This window comes from Pelecanus crispus, chromosome 1, assembly GCF_030463565.1.
Source record: "Pelecanus crispus isolate bPelCri1 chromosome 1, bPelCri1.pri, whole genome shotgun sequence".
Taxonomy (NCBI): Eukaryota; Metazoa; Chordata; class Aves; order Pelecaniformes; family Pelecanidae; genus Pelecanus; species Pelecanus crispus.
Window position 1 is genome coordinate 218,580,236 of NC_134643.1, and position 23,428 is coordinate 218,603,663.

The 23,428-nt window shown below is 38.2% G+C and overlaps 1 protein-coding gene across 2 annotated transcripts in view; it reads right to left on the reverse strand.

The window, feature by feature from the left end:
- Positions 1 to 23,428, reverse strand: part of TMEM135 (transmembrane protein 135) — a 190,991-nt gene that overhangs the window by 153,862 nt on the left and 13,701 nt on the right. For both annotated transcript variants that reach the window (XM_075725055.1, XM_075725047.1), the window contains exons 2-3: positions 21,424 to 21,551; positions 15,706 to 15,798 (exon numbers count right to left, since the gene is read on the reverse strand). In XM_075725055.1, the coding sequence (XP_075581170.1) occupies positions 15,706 to 15,798; positions 21,424 to 21,551 (221 nt within the window). The remainder of the gene's footprint in view (positions 1 to 15,705; positions 15,799 to 21,423; positions 21,552 to 23,428) is intronic.

Consider the following 23,428-nt stretch of genomic DNA (forward strand, 5'->3'; position numbering starts at 1 on the left):
AAATACAGGAAATAAAAAACGTTAAGGATTTCCTATTCTTTGTTTAATCAGTAGTACTTTAAAGTCAAAGAAATCATAAGTGCCACTCTCAGACTTTGAATGCATCTGCCTGTGAGCAAGGTATTTATATTTTCATGTAAGTGCTTTAAATTCTGAAAAACTTACTTGATTGGGGCCAAAGTCCAATTCCCCTTACACATGAGTTAAAAACCCTGTTCATGGCAGCAGAAGCAATGACAACTGTCCAAATCTGCATGCCAACATATTGTTTGTGGAACAGTTTCCTAAAGAATGTTTTCTTGCTTAGCTTGACACGTTATAAAATTCAAAGAATAACTTTACTTTCACAAGTATCATGAGCTTTTGCTTCATATAATAGGAAATCATTCAAAATACCAATTTTTAAAATACAACCAAGATGTTTTTTCCTACAAAACTCACTGCCAGTTCTCTCTACTTATTTATGGTTTTCCTTCAATATATTTATGGTTTTCCTTAAATATAGTTGTTGCTAAGCTTAAAAAAAAGCAACAACAACAAAAAGAAAAAAAAAAAAACCACTAAAACCTTGCCTGAAGGTGGGCTGAATCCTTAGAACATGCTTATGTTCATGGCAATTTTACCATAAATTAATTATTGCAACCACAGCAGCACTCAAAGAAAATTTCCAACAGAGAGCAAACACCTTCTCTTTAAACAGCCACAGAAGAGAGGTAGGCACCTGTCATTTTAAAGCTATTTTTCTCTCAATATTCATTCCTCCTTTTGAGTGTTTATTTCTTTCATATGTTTTGCCTTGCCCTGTCCATCTCATATGTCTAATATGCAGCACTCCAGTCCCTGAGGTTTTCTCATCAAGAACTTTTTTTGGCAATATGAAGTTTAAGGCATTGTTTTCTCTATTGCCTTGTTTCAGTTAAACCACAAACCTTTCTCAGTAGACATCCTGAAATCTAAACATTCACTGCCATTAATTAAACATATTTGAACTACTATAATTGCATTTTTTTTTACTAGTCTTGTGGTTTTTATGATCACATTTTTTCTCTTGCTCAAAACTAAAGGGGAAATAAGTGACCAACTCAGAAATAACAGGAAATAACTACAGCAAGATGAATACCACTATGTACAAAAGTCACATAAATTGACTAAACAGGCACCTCTTCCAGTAAGAATAGCTCTAGGTGTGAGCTGTAACAGTGAGCCAGTGAATTCACACCACGGGGCGAGGCACACACTGGGGCAGGTACACCCAGGCCCCATACCCTGCCACAGCTCTCATAACCCAGCGTACCGCAGCAGTTAGCAGTAGAGATGGCTAGAGGAGCCTGAAGATGCATAAAGCAGCATGTTAAAAATCTTTCTGCATCCAATTAAGAGAACACGTTCTCTGATTAAACAGCCTCACTGATGGCTTATGTTTCTGCACATATACAGTAAATTTAAACAGTTGGGGGGCAAAATCCCACAAAATCAAAATATCCGACTTACTCCTAAGACAAGAATAGTCTTAGATTTGCTATAAAAGGTTTCTAACTTCATCCCCAGTCCCAAACAACATGTTCCTACTATTTGCTTTTCCAAAAATTCTTAGTGGTGTCAAACCAGCAAGCCCGACCTGAGAATAATAGGTACTAGAATGAAACAAGTCAAACTTACCTTTTCTTCTGACCTATACGACAAGATCTGAACTACACGTGGCTTTAACATAGTGAATTTATGAAAAAATACATTTTTTATAAGTCTCCTACAAATTCAAGTTTGAATTTTATATGAATACCACTGTTCATTGAGTCTGCTGCATATTCTGACAGGTATCACCTTATTTTAACTGATAATCCTTTTTTGGATTCTCTACAAGTCTAAGAAATCACAAATAAAACTACTTTCAGAGGAATCAGTGGATTCAAAGGTATATATGGAGATGTATGTTAAAAAAAAGGTGAAGAGCAGATAACTTATGCTGTACTGACTTGTTGCAGAAACATTTAAGAACATTTGTCCTTCAAAAAAAAAAAAAAAAAAAAAAAAGAGTTAACTCTGGCTTTAATTTCTGAACATAAACTGAGAAGCTAACATAATAGTTTGTAATGGCTCCCCAGACAGGATTTGTGGTCTGCAAAAACAGGAAGAATTCCTCCCCCCAGCTGCCCTCCCCCCACACACTGTAAAACACACCACTTTATAACCTGCAGAATTAAATCAAACACACAAATCACAGGTTTCCCTGAAAAGAAAAAGGTCAAAACGAAGAGGCCTTTTTTTTTTCTACTCTACAGCAGCTTGACACCACAAGCTAACCAACTATAGATCTGGAGTTGCGATTGCATCCCTGCAATAACACAAGTACTACAGATTATGTTTAGGGTATCGTTAATCTCTCACACCCACCAATTTCCTACTGACAGCTGGAGGCCAGCAGCAAAATCCTGGTGCAAAAGTTCACTTAAAATCAGCAGGAACAGATAAGCTTTCAAAATAATGCCAAAAATTATGAAAACAGACCTAAGCAATAAGTTTTCAAAAAAGAAAATGATTACTTTTTGAGCTTAGTAAATACCAGTAGCAAGTCTTTCATACGAAGATAATGTTCAAGCACATAACTTCACGTCAAAAAATACAGTTTAAGGACCCACGGGCCACTGCTTTTTTTAGGGAATTTTCTATTTCAAAATTTCGGGTTGTTTAAAGTAGGAAATGGACACTTTACAGGTTGGGAAACTGAAGTTGCTCAAAACTGCAAATCAGTAATACTTGCTTCGAGCACATTACATGCTAAGCAAAATGGTTATTTTTTTCTTGCAAATACTCAGAATTTGTTGTTCTTAAAAGGAAAGAAAAGGAACTCCACATGTTCTATGATTTGAACTCATGCCAAAAAAAGGGTATGAGAAAACTGGAAAGGGAGAGAAGCCAAAAAGAAAATATATCTACAGTAATACATTCCAGTTAAATTAGTACCAATAATTCTTACTGAGTTTTCAGCTAGTGCAACACAAGATAACATCTATAGTTTAATTTTTTAACTGTTTTATACCCTATTTGATACAGGTTTTCTTTCAACATTCCCTCCCTCTTCCTCCTTCCCAGTTTCTCTATGGTGTCTACAGCACCAACAGAGTCAAAACAAAAGCTGACCTACAGAGGGGGGAAAAAAACTCGTAATTAAAGTGTGAGTTAACCTCACAAGATTCCATGAAGAGATAAAAATCAGATTCCAAAAAGCTTATTAGTTTCATAAAAGGACTGACTAGTAGATAACAGAAGAATAACAAATTAATCAAACATCAGGAAAAGAAATTAAGGATTTCCAGCAATTTTTTAATTATTAACATTCTTGGTATAGAAGGTCTATCTAGTGTTAAATAAGGCCACAAATAACAGTTTCTTTAGACTGTTGATAGTAACACAGAGTTGTTTTTCATCAGCTCAGTCAATCAAAAAGAAAACACTCATTTCTTTTCTGGGCACCTTCTCAGTCGGGATACAACATGTGCTGCTTGGCCACTCTGTCTGGAAGGTATGCATGTAGGGCACCAAAGCAAATACTCTCTTTGAGCAACACCGCTTTGGGGATCTTTAGCAGCAGCAGGTCGTTGCTTCTACATATTTGGCTGGCAATCACTGCTGTTTCATAGCAAAAAGAGGACATAATGGACAGAACTGTTAATAAAAATTAGGAAGAGCAGCAAGACAGGGCACGGAAATTTCAGAGTTGCAGAGATATGCAATATTCACTGGCCTTGGACATATACTCGGTATTTGGGAGTGAGGACAAGAAGAAGAAAAAGCTCTCATATAAGTCTAACACTCTAGCAGACAGCTTGGGGTTGCCCCAACACCAGTGGAAATTCATCCAGTGTTTGACCTGTTGTTTGACCTGTTCTCCTCCACCTCTACCCTCCAGCCCTTCCCAGGTTAAGAGCCATTCACCCACAGCCTACCTGCACATCCCAAACCCAGCCCACAGCAGCTCGGTGAGAGGCAGCTCCAGAGGCTTCCCAAGAAGCCCCTTGAAATAGCTGCCTCTCCCTCCCCACGTCATATTCTGTGCCCAGTTTGAGACGGTCCATTCCATAATACAAGTTTTTTCATAAACTACTCAAATCATCATTTTTTTCATCTATTTCAAAAGACTTAAGCAGCCTAATGCTCCTTTTCTAGTCTGTCAAACTAGTAGCTATTGATTTGTTTGCATGTTTAGAGCTAATTTTCTCTTTAGACTCACAACATTTTAATGATTACATTTGTGATTGGATTACACAGTTTACAAAATACCTGAGGCTAAGGTGACAGATCAATCCAACTCAAATAGAAGACTACTGCAGTTTTTCACATGGTGCAACTAACTTCTAAATGCCCTTATATTCAGAAACATCAGACCAGCTATTCCAACAGAAGTAGGGTATGGAGTTAAGACGTGCCAACATACAGTTCGATTTGCATTTTTTTTCCCCTTTAGAACCCAAATGACAGCATATTAAGTCACCTTAAAAACAGGCTTCAAATCCAGTTAGGACCTATGAATTAGTTGTGCAGAAGACGGATTAACGCTGTTAAAAGCGTGCCTACATCCATAAGGGCCTAGAACACAAGTGGTCCCAAGGAACAGCAGTGTCAGAAGCCAATGTAAACCTTCTCTAGAAAGGTAGGCAAGCCATACTAGAAGTTTGACTGAGTCATTTCAACACATCCTTATTGACCGAGAAGTCAATTTCTGGCAGGACATCAGTATTCGATGAGCTGTGCCAGATACTACAGACAGGCGTTAACATGACATTTCACCTACCGAAGAAGGAAAAAAAGCTATTCCCAAGTCCAGTTTGAACCTATTATTTTCTAACTTTAAGCTCAAAAGATCCAAAATGCCAGTGGTTGATATCAGAACATTTTTGCTAGTTCCTCAGTCCATTGCTCACGAGGAATGAGTAACAGACACTGAAGCAGAGCTTAAAAGGAAAAACTTATCACTGACAAAGCAAGATGGAGCACATACAAATTCCTTCAAATAGACAAAATGATGTTGTACTACCAGACAGCCCATATTGTTCCAATCTTTCACTAAAGTTGGAGCAGTCTGGATTGCGATGACAGGTACTGGCCCAAATTCATGAGACCTGTTTTATGCTTGCCTTTAATGCCATGGACTCTGTTGTTCCTGCTTTTCGAACAGACCATCTTTAGGAGAAGGTTTTCACAGCATACGCTTACTTTATCAAAAAGTTTCAATCTGGAGTGCAGGTTATCTGATTACAAGAAACACTATGCAATCCATAGGACTTAGTAAAGGAAATAAAAATGTGTCATTTTCTGTCCCAGGATGTGGAGGGGAGAGGGCAGGAAGGGGAAGCAAGATGTTTAACCACAGTACACTGCTGTAATCTTCACCACGGAAAACCCTTGCATGGTTAAATATAGCAAATCATTGCCATTTTAGGTTTCTACCTCCACACTTTTCCTGCTGCAGGAGCTAACAACAACATTAACTCCTTGGGAGCGATGAGGCTACAGGAAAGAGTCACTTCATTTACAGGGGGTTTATAAGTGTGGCTCATACGGAAACAAAATTTAAGCTCCTCTCATCTGCACTATCTATCCTACAAGCAGACCTGAGGAATACATCACAGAAAAGTTCCCTCAAAGACTTTCAGCCATTGTACCAGAGGCATGGTAGGCATGGATGTTATCCTGCCAGGTAAATGTCAAGCTTTTCATTGCCACATCAGCCAGCACTATAGCCAGCTCACCTAGGCAGCATCTGAAGTTTATTCTATACTAGCAGAATATTTATTATTCCCCCTCTGGGAGCTGCATGTTACACGCAAGCACTCAGACACAGAAGATGTATTACGTGTTTGCTTAAGCCAAGGAAGTCCAAATGAGTGCCTCCTGGATGCTAGTGCTGAGCAGACAGAACAGGGTAATTAATCCACTGTTTGTGCCATTTGAATCCAAGTCAGTCCTACAGAATAGTCCAATGTTCAGCAGCAGTCTGAATTTTAACATTTTATCTGTAGGCATTTCAACAGGACTGTAAGTTGTCTGGGTTTTTTTGTGGGGTTTTTCAGGTTAATGATGAAAAACAGAACACAAAATTCTCAGATAACTAAATCACTTCTACTTAGTTTTCAGCCTACAAAGTGAACATTTCAAAAACAGATTTGCCAAAAGTGGTCCTTACAACAATAAAAACAATTTTAAGTATAATCAAGTCTCAATTACTTATGGAGCAGCACAAGAAGAGCTAACTACACAGAGTCATGCGGGATCTATCAGATCTTGTAGCTTGACCTTAGCACTGCCCTTCGTCCATCCAGGCTGGCCCCACATGAACTACCTTTGGAAGAGGTAGTCCAGAGCTTAATGGGTGCTGCCTGCGATGTCTTTACATTATTATTCATGAAGTAACCTCACAGCTGGTGCTGTGCCTAAACTGGTAAATCCTCAATGAAACTCAGGGAACTGGAAATCACTGAGCAAATGCAACCAAATAGTCCTGCATGATCCAGCTCAGCCCTGACTGTAACAATACTAAGAGAAAATAAACCCAGTCTGTACTGACCCAACCAGACGTCTGCAACGCATTCTCCAGCATCTCCAGAATCACAGGTATATTTTTTACATGGGATCTTCCAGTGTTCTGACTCTGTCTGCCTGTGTTATCCCAGAAAATGGATTGTCAACTATGACACTGTAGCTGCTCTTCTGCTCTTCCATCCTGTGCAAGACTTCAAGGACCATACAAGCAAGCTGGACCAAATTCTTCCAACACTCAAATGACGGAGGCTGAAAGTTCCTGAAACTCGGTTGCTGAACACTTCTGCAGACATGGTTACAGTTTTTCAGAAACCTGATTAGCTTATAACCTGGGCTTATTGACTATAAATACATGGGACTGGAAACACTGGTCCCCAAGGATCCTTCTTGCTCTGTTCACAACTGTAGGATTCATCTTGCCAAACTTTTGCCATCTGAAGTGGATGAAATCTAGCTTAAGACAGTTATCTAGACTGCCTTTGTAACTGGGATACATAATGGTGATTCACTCAACTGATTGGGAAAAGATGACTGGTATGAAATAGAAACACATTTCACATGGTTAGAGAAGTCTAAGTTTTGACTGTAACCACTTCTTTGTAAAAGGCACGCAGAAGTATAAGGATTATACCTACATTTTATGTGCATACACAGAATCACGAGGAGTAAAAGGCAGGGGTGAAGGATAGACTGACTGCAGGAATAACTAAGAGCACAGTATGGGAGAAAGGATCTTTCTTGCATAAAGAACAAAATGGTTTCCACAGTTCATTTAAATGCAGCAAATTTAACTCTGCAGCTACATGTACAAATAGTGCACAGAGTTTACATCTTGCTAGTAACACAACATCTTTTTATGATCCACAGATGACATCCTTTTCCCTCACACAAGACTGCTTCACAGTCCGGCTACAACTTAAATGACAACCTTCCCTTCATCCACTAGTCGGGTGACCTTATCATAGAAGCATATCAAATCAGTTAAACAGGACTCTCCCTTTGTGAACCCACGTTGACTGTGCCTGATGACTGCACTGTTCTTTCAATGCCTTTCAACAGTAGCCAGTATAATCTTCTCCATAGTTTTTTCCAGGAACTGAGGTTAGACTAACAGGTCTGTAGTTCCCTGGGTCTTCCCTCATGCCCTTCTTGTAGACTGGAATAACGCTGGCCAGCCTCCAGGCAGCAGGGACCTCCCCAGACTCCCAAGACCTTTGGTAGATAATCGAGAGGGGTCCTGCCATAACATCCACCAGCTCCTTCAGTAGTCTGGGGTGAATCCCATCAGGCTCCATGGACTTGTGAACATTCAGCTGATACAGCTGGTCCCTTACAACTTCAGCATCCACAAAAGGAAAGTCAGTGTTACCGCACTTGCGGTTCTCCAACTCATGGGACTGGGCAGCCCAAGGTCTATTGGTATTATTAAAGACTGAGGCAAAAATACACACTGAATACCTGCACTTCTTCTTCATCCCTGTTAGTCAGGTGACCACCTTCAACAAGTAGTGGTCCAATGTTTTCTTTAGATCTCCTTTTGCTATCAGCATACTTAAAAAAAGCCCTTCTTGTTGTCAGATACAACACTGGCCAGTTTCAACTCTAACTGAGCTTTTGGCCTTTCGTGTCTTCTCCCTGCATATGCGAACCACAGCTCTGTTAATCTTCTCACAAAGCCTGACCTTGCTTCTAGAGGTCACACAGTTTCTTTTTCCTCTTGAGCTCCACGAGGAGTTCCCTGTTCAGCCAAGCTGGTCTTCTGCCCCACTAGCTTGACTTACGATACAGCAGAATTGCCTGCTCCTGTGCTTGTAAAAGGTGGCTTTTAAAGACTGACTTCATTAATATTTAATTAACAGAATACAGTTAAATCAGCTTCAGGAACTTTTTTCCAGAATTAACATGTAATGATATAACAGTAAATGAAAAATAGAAATCTCTTTGCAAATATCAACAAAGTTATGATTGCCTGCAATATACCCTACAGGGGTTATCAATCTTTCTCGCGTAAAATACCAGGCTATTAGTTTTTTTTTTTCCAAACTGAAGACTGAGTGTGTCAGAACAAATATAGTATAAGTCAGGAGATCCCATTTCTCAGAAAAACAAATTACTGTAAATCATTAATCAGAAATACTTTAGGTCTGTGGTGGGCAAGAGCTTCCAGCTCTTAGGAGCTCCCACTAAGATCCAAAGTCAGCAAGAGATGCTACTTTCCATGAAAAAATAAGAAAAAAGTAAGAAAAAATAACATTGCCACACTTGAAATATTTTAAAATGTGTAAATAATGTTAAACTAAATTTTTTAGTACCGGTGTACTGGGTTGACCCTGGCCACTAGTTAAGCACCCACACAGCCTTGTTCGCTCCCCCACCAGTGGGACACAGGAGAGAACAGGAAGAACAAAAATGAGAAAACTCACGGTTCAAGATAAAGACAGTTTAATAATTGAGGGACAGAGGAAAAACAAGTGGTGCAGAAGCAGTTGCTCACAACCTCCCACAAGCAGACCAATGCCCAGCCACTCTCAAAGCAATGGCTACCATGGAAGACCAAACCCTTGGTTTTCATTGTTGAGCATGATGTTATATGATATGAAATATCCCTTTGGCCAATGGTGAACTGTTCCGGCTGTGTCACCTCCCAGCTTCTTGCCCACCCCCAGCCTACTCACTGCTGGGGGAGTAGGGAAGAGAGAAAGCCTTGACACTGTTCAAGCACTGTTCAGCACTATCCAAAACATTGGTGTGTCATCAACACTGTTTTGGTCAGAAATCCAAGACACAGCACCATATGGGCTGCTATGAAGAAAGTTAACTCTATCCCACCTGGATCCAGTACCACCAGTATAATGAAAAAATAATGCTCCATATTGCTATTTGGGAAAAATGCCAAGCTGCATTGTTTTTTACTGTGGTTTTAAGATGGTGTTTAACAGGCAGCTGATGGAATGGATCAGAATGTTCAGTTCCTCTTGTTTCTCACAGCTTTTCCAGATTTGATGGTACTCAGCCTACAATTAATATTATTGAATTATTAAATATAAATATTGTAAAAATATAAATTCTCTGTGATCATATTTCTCACAAGGTATCACCTAACAAGAATTACCTGAAGTTCATTCTCCTGTTTACTTCCTGATATTTTCATGGTAGTGTTAGGTTAATGGTTGGACTTGATGATCTTAAAGGTCTTTTCCAATCTAAATGATTCTATGATTCTATGAAAAACACTCCTGAGAGCTGCCAGTCCTGAGCTACCTGCCATTCACAATGTTCCCACAATCACAGCATCTTCCAGATCGACTCCTGCACTCCCAGGCAACCTTGAACGATCAGCGTTTTCCCTCCCTCCAATAACTACAACAGTAGCAGTCCTCAAAGCATGCAGCAAAATATGTTCAAATGTTTACATGCTGTTACTATAAAAACACAGATCTCTCAAACATTGGCTCTCACCAAGGCAGTTGCTGAAGTGCAATGGATTTTAACGTAGTTTGGTTTAGACACAAGAAAAACCCAATTCCCATTAACTTCTACAGCTTGGCTCCGTATTTCACAGTAATAATCACTCTAAAGGAGCAAAACTCCAAAATAATTAGTTACCCTGCTAGCTCTCCTTACCACATCACAACACAAAATACTCACGCGAGTGATCCAAACTTGAGGGTTTTTTCACTACAACACAAAAAATAGGCAAAAAATCATCCCTCAATGTAGCTTGCTCTCTCAATTTCTTAGCTGTAGCAAGTAAGACTAAAGCCTGCAAAAACACTTGCTGTGTTAAAAGTTTGTTTACTTGTTTTGATCATGCGCCCAGCCATACTGGTGATTTATAGGTTTCCCTAAAACACAGCATCAAACCAAATAACCATAGAACATTTTGAGAAAGGAAATTGTCACCTCAAGTCTAAATATACTATACTACTATACTACAGAAATATGTACCAACAAATCTGTATTTGAATGGACAAACATACAAAAATGCTGTATTTATTTGCAGCGTATACTTTTTACCACTACTATGCTGCCATATTCTTCCTTTATAATGTCTTTAGACTAATGGCATTTATGGCAAGCAAATAACCCTAAAAGCAACTGAAAGTTTCATCAGGAGAACAAACGTACAGTCTAAAAATTCCACATTGTTCTTACACAAATGTTTCTGCCACTTTTCTAAGCAATACATAGTAATACTTTTCTTTCCAAGAATACTAAATATATGTGTATATATGTGTTCTCTATAATGTACACTGTTGCAATACATCACTTTTTAAATGCACATGCTTTAAATATTTTTGAGAGTCCAGCATACTGATTTTTTTTTATGAAAAACACCCAAAGTTTTCAACTAAAAACACGTTGCCAATAGTCGCCCAGAGCAAGATTTTACAACCAAATTATAAAAGCCCTAAATCTCAAGTTTTATAATACCAACAGTGACACAGTCTTAACTGTAGCAACGAGACAGGCGCCGCTATGATGTTAACAGCCAGTACGTAAACATTAATGCAGCCTAAGGGGGGGACCAGGGGGCAATCCCAGAAGGGTCCCTTCAGAACTGCCACGAAACTTTTAGGTGGCTGTAGTTAAACTTCCTTTGACTTAATTGCTTACAAAGGGGCGGGGGGGGAAGTTAGCCAGGCAGTAAGACAATTAATTTCATTAAAACCATACTTGTGTCCCTTCTTAAAGCTTTCGTTATAGTTCTTGAAACTCACTAATACATTATTTTTTGAACAAGAGTCCAACAAACTGAAGTTTGCCATTTAGCTGTCAGCAAAACACAACTTAAATGGTTTTGAAACGTTAGCACATTTAGAAAACACTTAAGAGAATATCATTCTTTTCGTTGAAAGTAGTCACAGAGGTCTTAAGTACAGGCTCTTCACTGAGCTATCAGACTTCTCTGTCTTAGAAATCAGTAAGGTACAACTGATCTAATCAGATTTCCAGTAAGAGGCTGGCTTCAGCCAAGCCTCAAATCACATTTCAACAGCTTCATTCACAACAATTTTAACAAGTATATTCAGTTACTTCCTTGCCTTCTAACAATCTCGGTGCTTCTAGAACAAGGCAGTACCATGTCTTTCAGTCTAAGCCACATACCTCCTCCTCTACTACATGCTCAATTCTTGTTCACAACATTTAGCAGGTGTTGAAAAAAAATGACAGGAGACTGTAACTTCAAATTACAAGCAGAGGCCAAAAGACGTAAGCAAAATATTCATTTTTCAAAATTACAGACAAATAAAATTGCCTCTTATCAACAATTTGAAACACCACCTATAGGAGTAAATAAGGAGTACACTGGTAAAATAACCCCATACAAAGGTTAATAAAATGCATGTAATGATTTCCTAAGGAAGCTTAATGAAATTAACGTAGCTGAGTCATATCTCTATTTTTGAGGAGGCATTAACACAAGTTTTAATGTCTAACACTACCAAACTGAATTCTGTGACAAAAGAATTGCACATTTTTTCTTTAATAGAAGATGTATAAAAGTGAAACTGTAAAGAAAATTATATTCCTTTAAATACACTTGTGCAAGTGCACCTGTTATAAGCTTACTTATTATAATACAGCTATAGTTATTATGACAATATATACATAAAGAGCAATTACAATGTTGGCATTACGGCCAAATAATCAAAAGGAATTACAAAAATGTACATTCTAATGAACTGTGTACATTTCTCCAGGGAAATGGAGTACTCTCCTTATTTCTAAGAACATTTTCTTTGCATGTGAAAACACATAACACACCAGTAACACCTACAATATTTTTTGTTTCATTTCTCATTTTTCAGCACCTCTACCAGAGCCATAAATACCGCGAAAAGAAACAACATGGCAGGACTAACACTAAAAACAATTAAAAAGATCTGTACTGTATAAGATACTGTAAAGTAAAAATCAGCTGAAATTTAACTCTATGCCCTCTTAGCACTTCTCAGAGCATCAAATGTATACCAGCTATGCAGCTAACAGACGTCAGACTGTCATTTATAAATTGGCCAGTAAAAACGCTTCCTCCTAATCCTAACAGGCAACTCACACTGCTTGAGAGTACCAGAAAGCGGCAAAAATTCTGAGCTACTCCTACCGGACTAAGGGACTAAAGGCATAGAATATGAATCTGCACATTACAGGCACATAATCTCCATGTTTAAGTATCTACATTCAATTACTATCTAAGAAATAATTCTTATCAACACATTACTTATAATCATAACAACGTGACGAGTTCTCTTCCAGTAATCTCACAGAGCATTTATAGATATATATACAAAAAAGTTTACAAGTGGTTTTATTCCTTTCCACAGATCCTAATAAACTAGTTTTCATAGACAGGATAACCATATTTTATAATCACCAAATAGAATACACATGGACATACTAACATGCAATTTGTATCTTTATAGAACTGTAGCAGCATAATAAAATGCAGATCATTTCCTGAGTCTGAAGTTTCTATGCAATGTCGCCTCCCCTTCTCATTGCCAGTGCCATGCAAATTTGCAATTAGATATTACACAGATATAAACTATAATCACACTAGTTTTGTAACACATCAGAAAACATGCTCCTCCTCAGGATTATAATGCGCCTAGACAAGCTATCCATCTCTTTTTCCCCATTCTCCCGTAAGAATTATAAAATGTACAAGGCTGGCACACATGAACAGCAACACCCAGAAGAAAATCTGATTTACAAGCCTGCTGTTCCCAAGTTCAGGACTGACAGGGATGCTGTGCAAGCAAATGCCAGTGAGGTACTTAAAATAGGGTATCCACTTGGGAAGAGATTAAGTGATTAAGTTTGATGTTACTGCCAGCTGCTAGTAGCAATTTAAAGGGCTAGAGACATGTTTATGAACTCAAATCAGGACTTTTTCCCACCTCCCTGATTTTTCAATATAATTTGTTGTAAGCTACTCAGGATACAACTGAAAATGCCACTGTGTTGCCACATCAAATGTCAGTTTCCTAAGAGACTACAAGTCTATTAAAATTTGATTTTGTCTGTAACAGAAGCTAACAAGCAGACAGATGTGAAATCAGAAAGTCGTATTTTACTGTCAGCAGCAGCATTTCACACATTATACACAGTTAGCATCTGATAACACACTAAACAACTTCATATTTTACAAACCTTAAACTTTCAACTCCCTTTTGATGCCATTTAACATTTTTTTTCCATGAATAACAATGACCCCACATTTTCAGCTGCATGTGTTATACTGCAATACCGATGTTGCCTTTTTACATGTTATCTGATGCAATATAATGTGAACTTTTTAGGCAAAATACCTTAGGTCACACATTTTGGATTCTAACAGAAAGAATAACCTTCCAGGAATTAACTATTTCAGCAGTATTCTTTACATACATGCTGTACCAACCTACCTTTTCATTTTCATAGACCTCTACTTCAACTTTCATTTCTTTCAAATTTCAGATGCTAAATAGGAGCCTGTTAACATGTCAAAGCTTTCATACATTGCCACTAAGACTTTTAGAAATCCCCATTTGACATAAAATTTGTTTGCCTACTCTTTTTGCTACACTTAACAAGCTTAGGTTTGCAAGTCTTTCCAAGTTGTTCCAGTGTTACACAAAAGCCTTGTACAGGTTTGGGCTCACAAGCAGTTTCAACTCGTGACTCACAAATACTCTGAAAGCTACAAGAAACTCATAGATGGACAACCAGCCTGATTTCTTCCCCTTTAATGTTATCTAGAAGTATTAGAAGTCTGACACACAAAATCCTCACATTGTAACAGGGCTGTAAGAAAAGCTAAGCTAGTGGTGTCACCGATCAAAGGGAGGAAACGCATTTGCTCTCACTACAAAATCAAAAGACTGATGCCAACAGCAGCGCTGGAGTCTAAGTAACTAGACAAAGTTCTACCAAAATGTATCCACCCTCTTAGGAAGTAATTACAGTAAGATGAAAATCGTAAAGAAAAGACAATAAAAAGGTAATTAACTTATGTAGTAACTTCATTACGACAATTTTCTCTACAGTTACAGTTACATTAAAGTAATTTAGAAGTCCTCCCACCTTTCCAGAACTTCTTACACATCCTCAATCTTCAAAAACAATGGATAACGCATTCTTTTAAAAGGACGTAACTTTGACAATCTTCCCTAAAACTTGGCTTGGACTTTGCTTACTCCATGACTGAAGTTTAGGAATGGGGCCTGACAGTCAACAACATGATGTATACATATTTGCAGTTATTTTGAAATGACTACTTAAGGAAGTTTCAGATACTCATAGTAACCAAAAGTGTGTTCACATCATCTCTAGTACTAAACCCTGCCTCATCATCTTTTGAAGAGTAATCCCTTACATTACCCTTCTGTCACCTTCTCTACTTTGAATAAAACCTACTAACCAGATGACTAAAGCATCTCATTCCATATTAAAGCAATTAAGCATTATAACTTTCACTATTGATACAAGCTACCAACATAAGTTGAATTTCAAAACATTAAAACCTTACAGCCCAGGATTTCACCTGCCACCTTTCATGGCCACGTTACAAACAGCAGCTTTCGGCTATCCTTGGATCACTCGGAGCTTTCCTCCCACCTCTTCATGCTTTCATAACGAACTTCCCATTGATAGCTGAATTTCGGCACCTTCCCTTAAGCGAAAGGCTTTGCTTTCTGTACCATTATGTTTCATCCAATTTGGATTACTTCAGCTCTTCTGGTCAGTTTTTTCCACAGCATCCTACTACTCCTCTATCTTAACCCATGTCATGTCAACTCAAGTCATCAGCAACTTTCATTAGCATGCTCCTTCTCTGGGACTAATTGCAAATATTATTTAAATTATATTTAAACAATAAAATAAAAAAAAACCCACACACAGAGCTTCAGTAGGAAATCCTAAGCAACCGAGCTTCATCAGGCAATCCTAAGTAACCCAATTACACCTTAAACAAGAAAAACAAACCACAAAAAAGAAACTTGGTGTTTGTAAAGTAGCTTCTTACCTTTAAATCTAAGGTTGCAAAAGACACTATTTTAAATTAACTACATTTTCAGCATTCTGAAACAAAACCACTGAATGGTCAAATATCAAGCATCAAATGACCAAACCAAGAAAGATTATTTAATAAAACTGAAAATCCATAAACACAAACCGTACCTGCTTTTCCTTTCGATGAGAATAGCCATATAAGAAGCAGGTAAAGCAGCACCAAAGCCAGGAGACCAAAAGTAGAATTTTCCAAGGATCTTCCTGAAAATGTAATTTGTACACATATTACATGCAAAGCAACCGGAACATTCATGCACAACACCATATTTTACCTTTATCATAAAAATATGCACGCTTTATTAAGATTAATTTTGTCCCTTTACATTAATCAATACTTACAAATAAATACTAATCATTATATTTTTACAGTTCAATAGTTCTCAGAGGGGTTCTTGAAGCACTTCATAAACATTAAACACCTGAAATACTTCATTAACATATCCATTTAATTTAAAGGATTACTTTGCTTCAAAGCAAGCAGTGCTTTCAAGAGATGTTTCTGAAAAGTTGCAGATACTAATTACAGAAAAATCTTCCAAAAGAACTTATAGTTGCTCCCCTCACTACTACTTGTCCAAATACATCTTCAGGAAGATGTGCCTTGGGGAATGTAGGGATGTAATCAGGTGAGCCAGAAATCAAATCAAATTATTGTAATATACATCACATTCCAAAGACAGATAGTCAACTGATGCTAAAAACAGTAAACCAGTCATTTACAGTAAGCCAAGGAATCAATCTGTACATTACAACTGGAAGCAACAGTGACATTCCAGTTCTATTAAGGCAGGAAAGCTCTCATTTTTTGCAACAAGATCTGGGTTTCACTCAAAGAGTCCACACAATTTCAGCTATCAAAATTCCTCCAAGAATAAGAGTTGAAAAAAAGTAGTTACACAAATGACAACATCTAAGAAAGTATTTCTATAAATTGGTCAGTGTTAAAGGAGGAAAACCAAAATGCATGTCAGACACAACGTCACCAGCCACATCTGGTCTGTTCAGGACACCTGCACCTTCAAACTAATCCAGGTTGATCACAGAAGCAAACAATAGTCAGGCAGTCATGAAATTTGGTAGCATGATAATAAACATACTTCAATTACATGGATGCTGCTCAGGCAATAAGCACTATCAGTTCAGGAAAATAGAGTGTTATAATGGAGTCTACCCTTCTAAAAACACAGCAAACAAAATACAACAAACAAAATGGCAAACACATACAGGGTAGAAAAAGAAGTTTTCTTAGATAAAATTTAATGTTGACAACACAGAAGAGAGAACAGAGATAATTAATCAATATCATCCGATTAGCCCACTTTCATTCTTGCTGTAAAAGGCATGATCAGCCTCATTTCATACTTCTCCTGCAAAACAGCATTACCAGTGAGCAATGCCAGCTTATGTTCATAAGTGAAAAGAAAGCCAGTGTATCAGCAGCAAGTGATGTAATGGCAATTACACACACTGTTCATTCCCACAGCTGCAAAAGGATAATTTCTCAGGATGACAATGCCAAATGCTGCGGGAGCTAAAGTTCATTATTAGGACTCTCTTGGAAAGCAATTACTGTATGAAGTTTCAGAGAAGCCATTTTAAACATCTTAGTAAGTATGAACACATCTTACCAGACACACCTGTTAAGTAACAGAACAAATGTGTTTTCTGTGGGAAAGAAATAGGAATTTGTTACTCTGGCATGGTTTAGAATCCCTCTGCGAATGCTTACATGTTCAGTTTGGTAAGATTTCGGAAACAACAGTAACATATTTTACATAATAAAACCTAGTGGAAATTAAAATGTCCAATCAGTAAGCGAAACGTTTAAACTTCTGCTAAAGTAAATGAAAACAAGTTTATGCTATTATTTGCATGGTTATTTTCACATGGTCTATGGTTAGAAATTGGAATGAGATATAGAAGTTCTTTCAGGTTATGCATGTAATTTCTCAATGTACAACTATATCCAAAACTCAAAGGCTGGTTGATACATAAAGTTGAATCTAATTAAGCAAGCTAATGTATAGCTGTATGTGGACAAACTTAAATTACTCCAGTTGCTAGACTAAGAAAACCATGTCTTCATGAGGTTTTGCATTTAATAAAACCAAACACCTAAAAAACACACCTTTCATTTAACAGAGTTAACACTGGAGCCTAGCACTTCCATCTGAAGGTCAGACAGATGTAGTCTCCTGGACCTCACCAGCAGAAGATATTACAATACCCAGCTGGCCTGTCACACATCCGTAACAGAGATCACCACTGCCACTGCTCTGCCAGCAGAGCAGTCTGCACATACTCCCTAATTCACTTCAAGAAAAAAAAGAAGTAAAAAAAACAAAAAAAAAAAAACCCAAACAAAAAAACCCCAAGAAAAAGTCAGCCAAGTTAGCTTGGTAAACCCTTCCAGAATGAGAACATCTATCCACAGCCTACACCATTGCTCATACTGGATTTACATGTTTTTGAAATTTTGCCCGCCTATGAAATGGTGAGAATATTAAACAATGCCTGAAATTATTGTAATTGCACTTTCTTGCCTGAAGTTTTACATCCTTGAAATATATTTGCAGCGGTTTCAATTTTGGTGGGTTTCCCTAGCTGAAAGGAAACAAATAGTACAAGAGAATCAAAAAGACATATGGCCAGAAGCCAGACTTCTCACCAACAATTACATTTCATATTTAGGTCTTTTAATTGTTACTGGATGACTAAGATGTATCTTCAGTATACACAGGGACTGAAGATTCACTGGGACTTCGGTAAAGGTACGAACAGATGAAGTGGTCACTTTATCCAGGACACCCTATATGCCTGCTAACACATCTCCTCCTCGGTGCTACAAAAGAAGGAAGCAGGCAACTCTTCTCAAATCAGGAATTGTGCAGGTAAATATGAGGTTAATATATCCAGCTACAAACCCTTTAATCTGTTGCTTTGGTCTAGAACTCCAGGAGGGTAAGATCAGTCAGCTGCACGGGGCTTGCTGGACAATTTTGCTTCCGAGTTACTGCTGCTCCCACTATAGAATCACAGAATCGTTTAGGTTGGAAAAGACCTTTAAGATCATCCAGTCCAACCATTAACCTAACACTACCAAGTCCACCACTAAACCAATTAAGGGGAGAGTAGCAACCCCACGCCTCCTGGCTTGGTGGCTGGATCATTTATAATGAAAGTAAAAACTAGGAATCATTAAGATTGGAAAGGACCTTTAAGATCATCAGTCCAACCATCAACCCAACACCACCAGCCCACTAAACCGTGTCCCAAAGTGCCACGTCTACCCATTTTTTGAACACTTCCAGGGATGGTGACTCCACCACCTCTCTGGGCAGCCTGTTCCAACGCTTGACTACCCCTTCCATGAAGAAATTTTTACTAATATCCAATCTAAATATAATATATATAATACACCTTCCAACCAAAAAAGCATACAAAAACTGCAGCATGCATCCTATTATAAAGATCTATCACATCCAATCTCTCATCACTATCTAGAATCAGATCTAGAGCATCTAGGTCTCCAAAGTCTCAGACAATCTCTTTGCATGGTTGCAAATCAAGTTCAGAAATACTCAGGCCCCAGTTACGCAGAACCATAGAGGTACTGATACTTCTTTGATGGATTGAAACACACAATACCAAATCTCATTCTGGGCTGGAAAATTACATACAATTAGTTTTGCTCTCAGGGGCTACAGAAGGAATTACACTGCATCACAGAGCAATAAATTCAAGGAATCATACAAGTTCAAACAAAACATTAAAAAGAATGAAAAAACCCCACAAAAATTAGTTTAAAAAAAAAGGAGTGAAGTGTCACATCTCCATCCTCTGTCACCCACCCAGCAGCAGACGAGAAGAAAGCTTATATGGCTCAAGCTGCAAGACAATGTTGATATTAAGTACATTCCAAGTGAAGGACTTGTCAACATTATGATCTTAGGAGAAGCTCTTCCGGGGGGTGGTCCGGAAAAAGGCGTACAGTACTCAACTTATAAAGGTGTCACATATTTATACAGCTTTCTGGCTTGTTCTCATTTTCTCTTCAAATAACCCTTACTTGGCTCCTTGACCATATTTAAGTACTGAACTGACTTGTTCAAAGCACCTGCCCATGACTACTCCAACACGTGTTAACGTGTAAGGCTTCCTAAATACTTTCTTCTTTTGCCTCCATTTGTGATTTCAGTTCACCAGCTCCAACTTGCACCCCAGCCAACAGGCTGACATTTTTTATTTTCAAGTCCAGGTGGCGGGCAGCCTCCAGAAACCCTACCGGCATAGATTCTGCTGGAGGTGACAACTCTTCATGGGCATCTCTTTGCAACAGAAAACACATGTACATCTCTCAAGATGTTGGTTGGTTACTCTGCTGCACAGCTGTAAGAACAGTAGGGTAAGCATTTACAGGCATCCCTCCCTCACATCAAATTATTAGAATTGTCCTTTGCATGATTTTGGCCTGGGTCAACCCAAAGAATGCTTCGGGGGACTTGAAAGGCGCATAGACTAGGTACAATTCCCTTTATTCAGTCTGCATCTGGCTATGCTGCTGGTTTTGGAGGTCAAAACAGCTTTAGACAGCTATGCTCCATGCAGGTGAAAGCAATGCCACACCAACTGGCTTCAGAGTCAGACACTAATCTCTTACCTGGTTCATTTACTACACAGGCATAGTCATAGATCTCCTAAATAGCTAGTAACCTGTTAGAGGAACAGCTGAAAACAATAAAACTTAAAACCACACCAGCTTAATTTAGAGAGTAACATCTGACTACGCACTGAAGTAAGGCACTGCAGATTTACAAGCAAGTACATGGCAGGATAAGGAAGACCACTGTACAGCTCAGACTAGTAAAGATAAATCAGTATTAATACAACTCAGATTGCTAAAAAAATTCCTATTCTTTAGAGCTTGTTACTTAAAGATTTGAGCTTTGCAAATGATTTACTTAAAAGTATTCCATGGCTTGTCTGCCAGCTCCGCCTCTTCTTACCTTCTCCCTCAGCTTTGAAGCAAAGTTGAGAGGCCTCTGAACACATCCGGAAGTAGGGCATATTGGGTTTGATTAACTTCTAGAGGGACTGGTGAGTGCACTGTCAGATAACTTTCAAAAATTCGTAGCTACTGTACGCTTTACATGTCTATGTATAATATCGCTTACAATAAATGCATTTACATCTAGGACATCATCATGTTCCTAAAAAGTAAAGTTTAATTTTTAACTATCCTGACAGTTACTTGAAATATACACTGGAAACAGCTCAGGATACAGAAGTGGCATTTATACTCATTTTTCAGAGCAAGTCTGTATCTTACAGAACCCCAGAAGCTGTCCTGGGATTTCCTTCATTTATGACCACAAATAAGGAAAGTACAAACTTGGATGGCTGGATAAAGTTTAGGATAATGAAAAGTCATCACAGCCCCTGCATCAGGAAAATAGAAAACAACATCAAATTACATTAATTATTTCTAGGAGAGAACGATTAGGCCTTCTCAGTTCCCCTCTAGAATATATTTGAATTTCCTGCAACAGTGTGTTTTGAATCAGTAAAACAGAAAAGGAAGCAAAGTGAATACATTGACTTTTTTACTGATTTAAAAGATTACAAAAACAAGAAAGAAAAAGAAAAAAAAGGTTCATATTCAAGTGGTAAGACCAGAAATCAAGATGATGGCACAGCTGTTGCTTTTCTTACTCGTATGCATTACAAACAAGGCTATTATAAAAGAAGACAAATTATTATATAAATTGAAAAGTTGCATAAAAATAGCTTACCTATTACATTTGACTTTTAGGACAGTATACCAACCTTAGAATGCAAAAGCAAGCAACATACAAGGTCCCATTTGCTGTCAGAAAGGAAGTTGATTGCAAGATCTCAGGTAGCAGTTTGTGCAAATAATAGTCAAGTTTTCGTTTCCTGAGAATAGCTGCAATCTGAGGGAGGAGGGAAATAAAAAAAAAGGGGGGGGGGGGGGGGGGGCGACAAAAACTTTAATTCAGTTAGGCTCTTTTTTGCACATTGTAAAGAAAAATAAAAAAGGAAAAGGAGACATGCCCATTTAAGTAGTAAATCAAAGCCTCTTAAGTTTGCTGGTTTTATGAACAATACCACAAAGATTTCCTTTGAACTTGTTCCAGCTGTTACAATATTTATACCAGGAAATACATCAAACAATCCTAAATGGGAAGTATAGGAGAAATTTTATTACCTTGTTACCATTGGCCATAATAGTCAGAAATGCTGTCTGCCAGATATCAGAACTTTTAAGGTGTGATAAATTTACACTGAGTTTTGTCTTCCAGACAATTGGAATATCACTAATTAAGGTCAGAATATCACTGAAGTAATCCAAATACACAGTGCCTACAAAATGATGACGTATTTCTAAAGGTTTTCGATTCCAATTAACAAACTGCAAGTCCTCAAAAAATTTTTCACCACCTGCTGGAAGAACAACATATTCCTGACAAATCTTATAGAAATGGTATATTGTCTCCAAAAACCTGCTAAAGCAGAAAACAGCCTGGATCTAAAAAATAAATGTTCTTTTTGGTCAGTTTAATGTATGTCCCATGTTTTATAAAGAACAGTTACTTAATGACTCAAACACTGAAGGTTCTCAAAGTCATTTTGTCCACAGAAATTCTGCAACTGTCCAATGGGAAGGTGTAGAGAACCAGGCTCTTCTCAGAGGTACACAGGGGTAAGACAAGAGGCAACAGACAAGTTCAAATATGAGAAAGTCAGATTAGACCCAAGGAAGAAAAATTTTCACTTGAGCATGGCTGAATATTAGAGAGGTTGCGCAAAGCAATTCTGGACTCTGCATCACCGGAGATCCTCAGAACTCCACTGGAAAAGGCCCCAAGCAACCTCATCCAACTGGCCCTGCTTTGAGCAGGAGGCTGGGACTACATGGCCTCCCAAGGTCGCTCCAACCTGCGTGCTCCTATGACTCCACAAGACTATACTTTGGGTGCACCATGAGACAGATTTTATTGTTTTTTCTTTTTAATGGCATTATCATCTTTATCTGCACTGATCTCCCAGGGAGTCTCAAAACTGGCAGGGGCTTTTCGTCAATGCCTAGAGTTAGAGAAGTTCCAAACAGAGTGAGCTTCATTCTGCTGGTGCTGATGCAAAACCAGCAAAAGACATCCTGTTGAATCGGTATTGGCAACACCTCTCAAAGTCTCGGTTCCTCAATTTAAAAACATGGGGGAGGGAGCTGCTCTTCTGAAACACTGTCCACTCGTGCTGAATAGCAAGTAGATGTTTTAGATTCAGAGATGGGCCGAGGATTCTGCTAAAAGTGACCACAGGAAAGTTCTGCCAAAAATCTGTTTCCAAAATGGAGCCTGGACTAAGGATTGAGGAGAAATACATGCATAAACAGACTTCTGAAAACAGATTTACACATTATTTAATCAAGTGTCAAGACTGCTTAAACCATAATGGATTAGGCAATAATGCAATCCAGATAATCTTTCAGTTGAAGGAGTCTTAACGTATTCTAAATGCTGGATCACTAGTTGCTATCTCCTTGGCTATTTCTAGCCTACTGTACAAAGGTCATGAACATTTGGAACAAAATAACAATTTTTTTGTTTTAAGATCACAGACCTTACACCTGAAGTGTGAAGCCTTGCTTCCTCAGACCAAAGTGTCAGAAGTATAACAGGAAAAGACTGCTATCTTATAAATTAATGTCAAATCAAAGTCAAAAATATATTTCTGTAGCTTCTCCAACAAGTTTTAGACTAATACAAATTTCTGCTTTCCCTTCTCTTTACTATTCTACTCCCAAGTG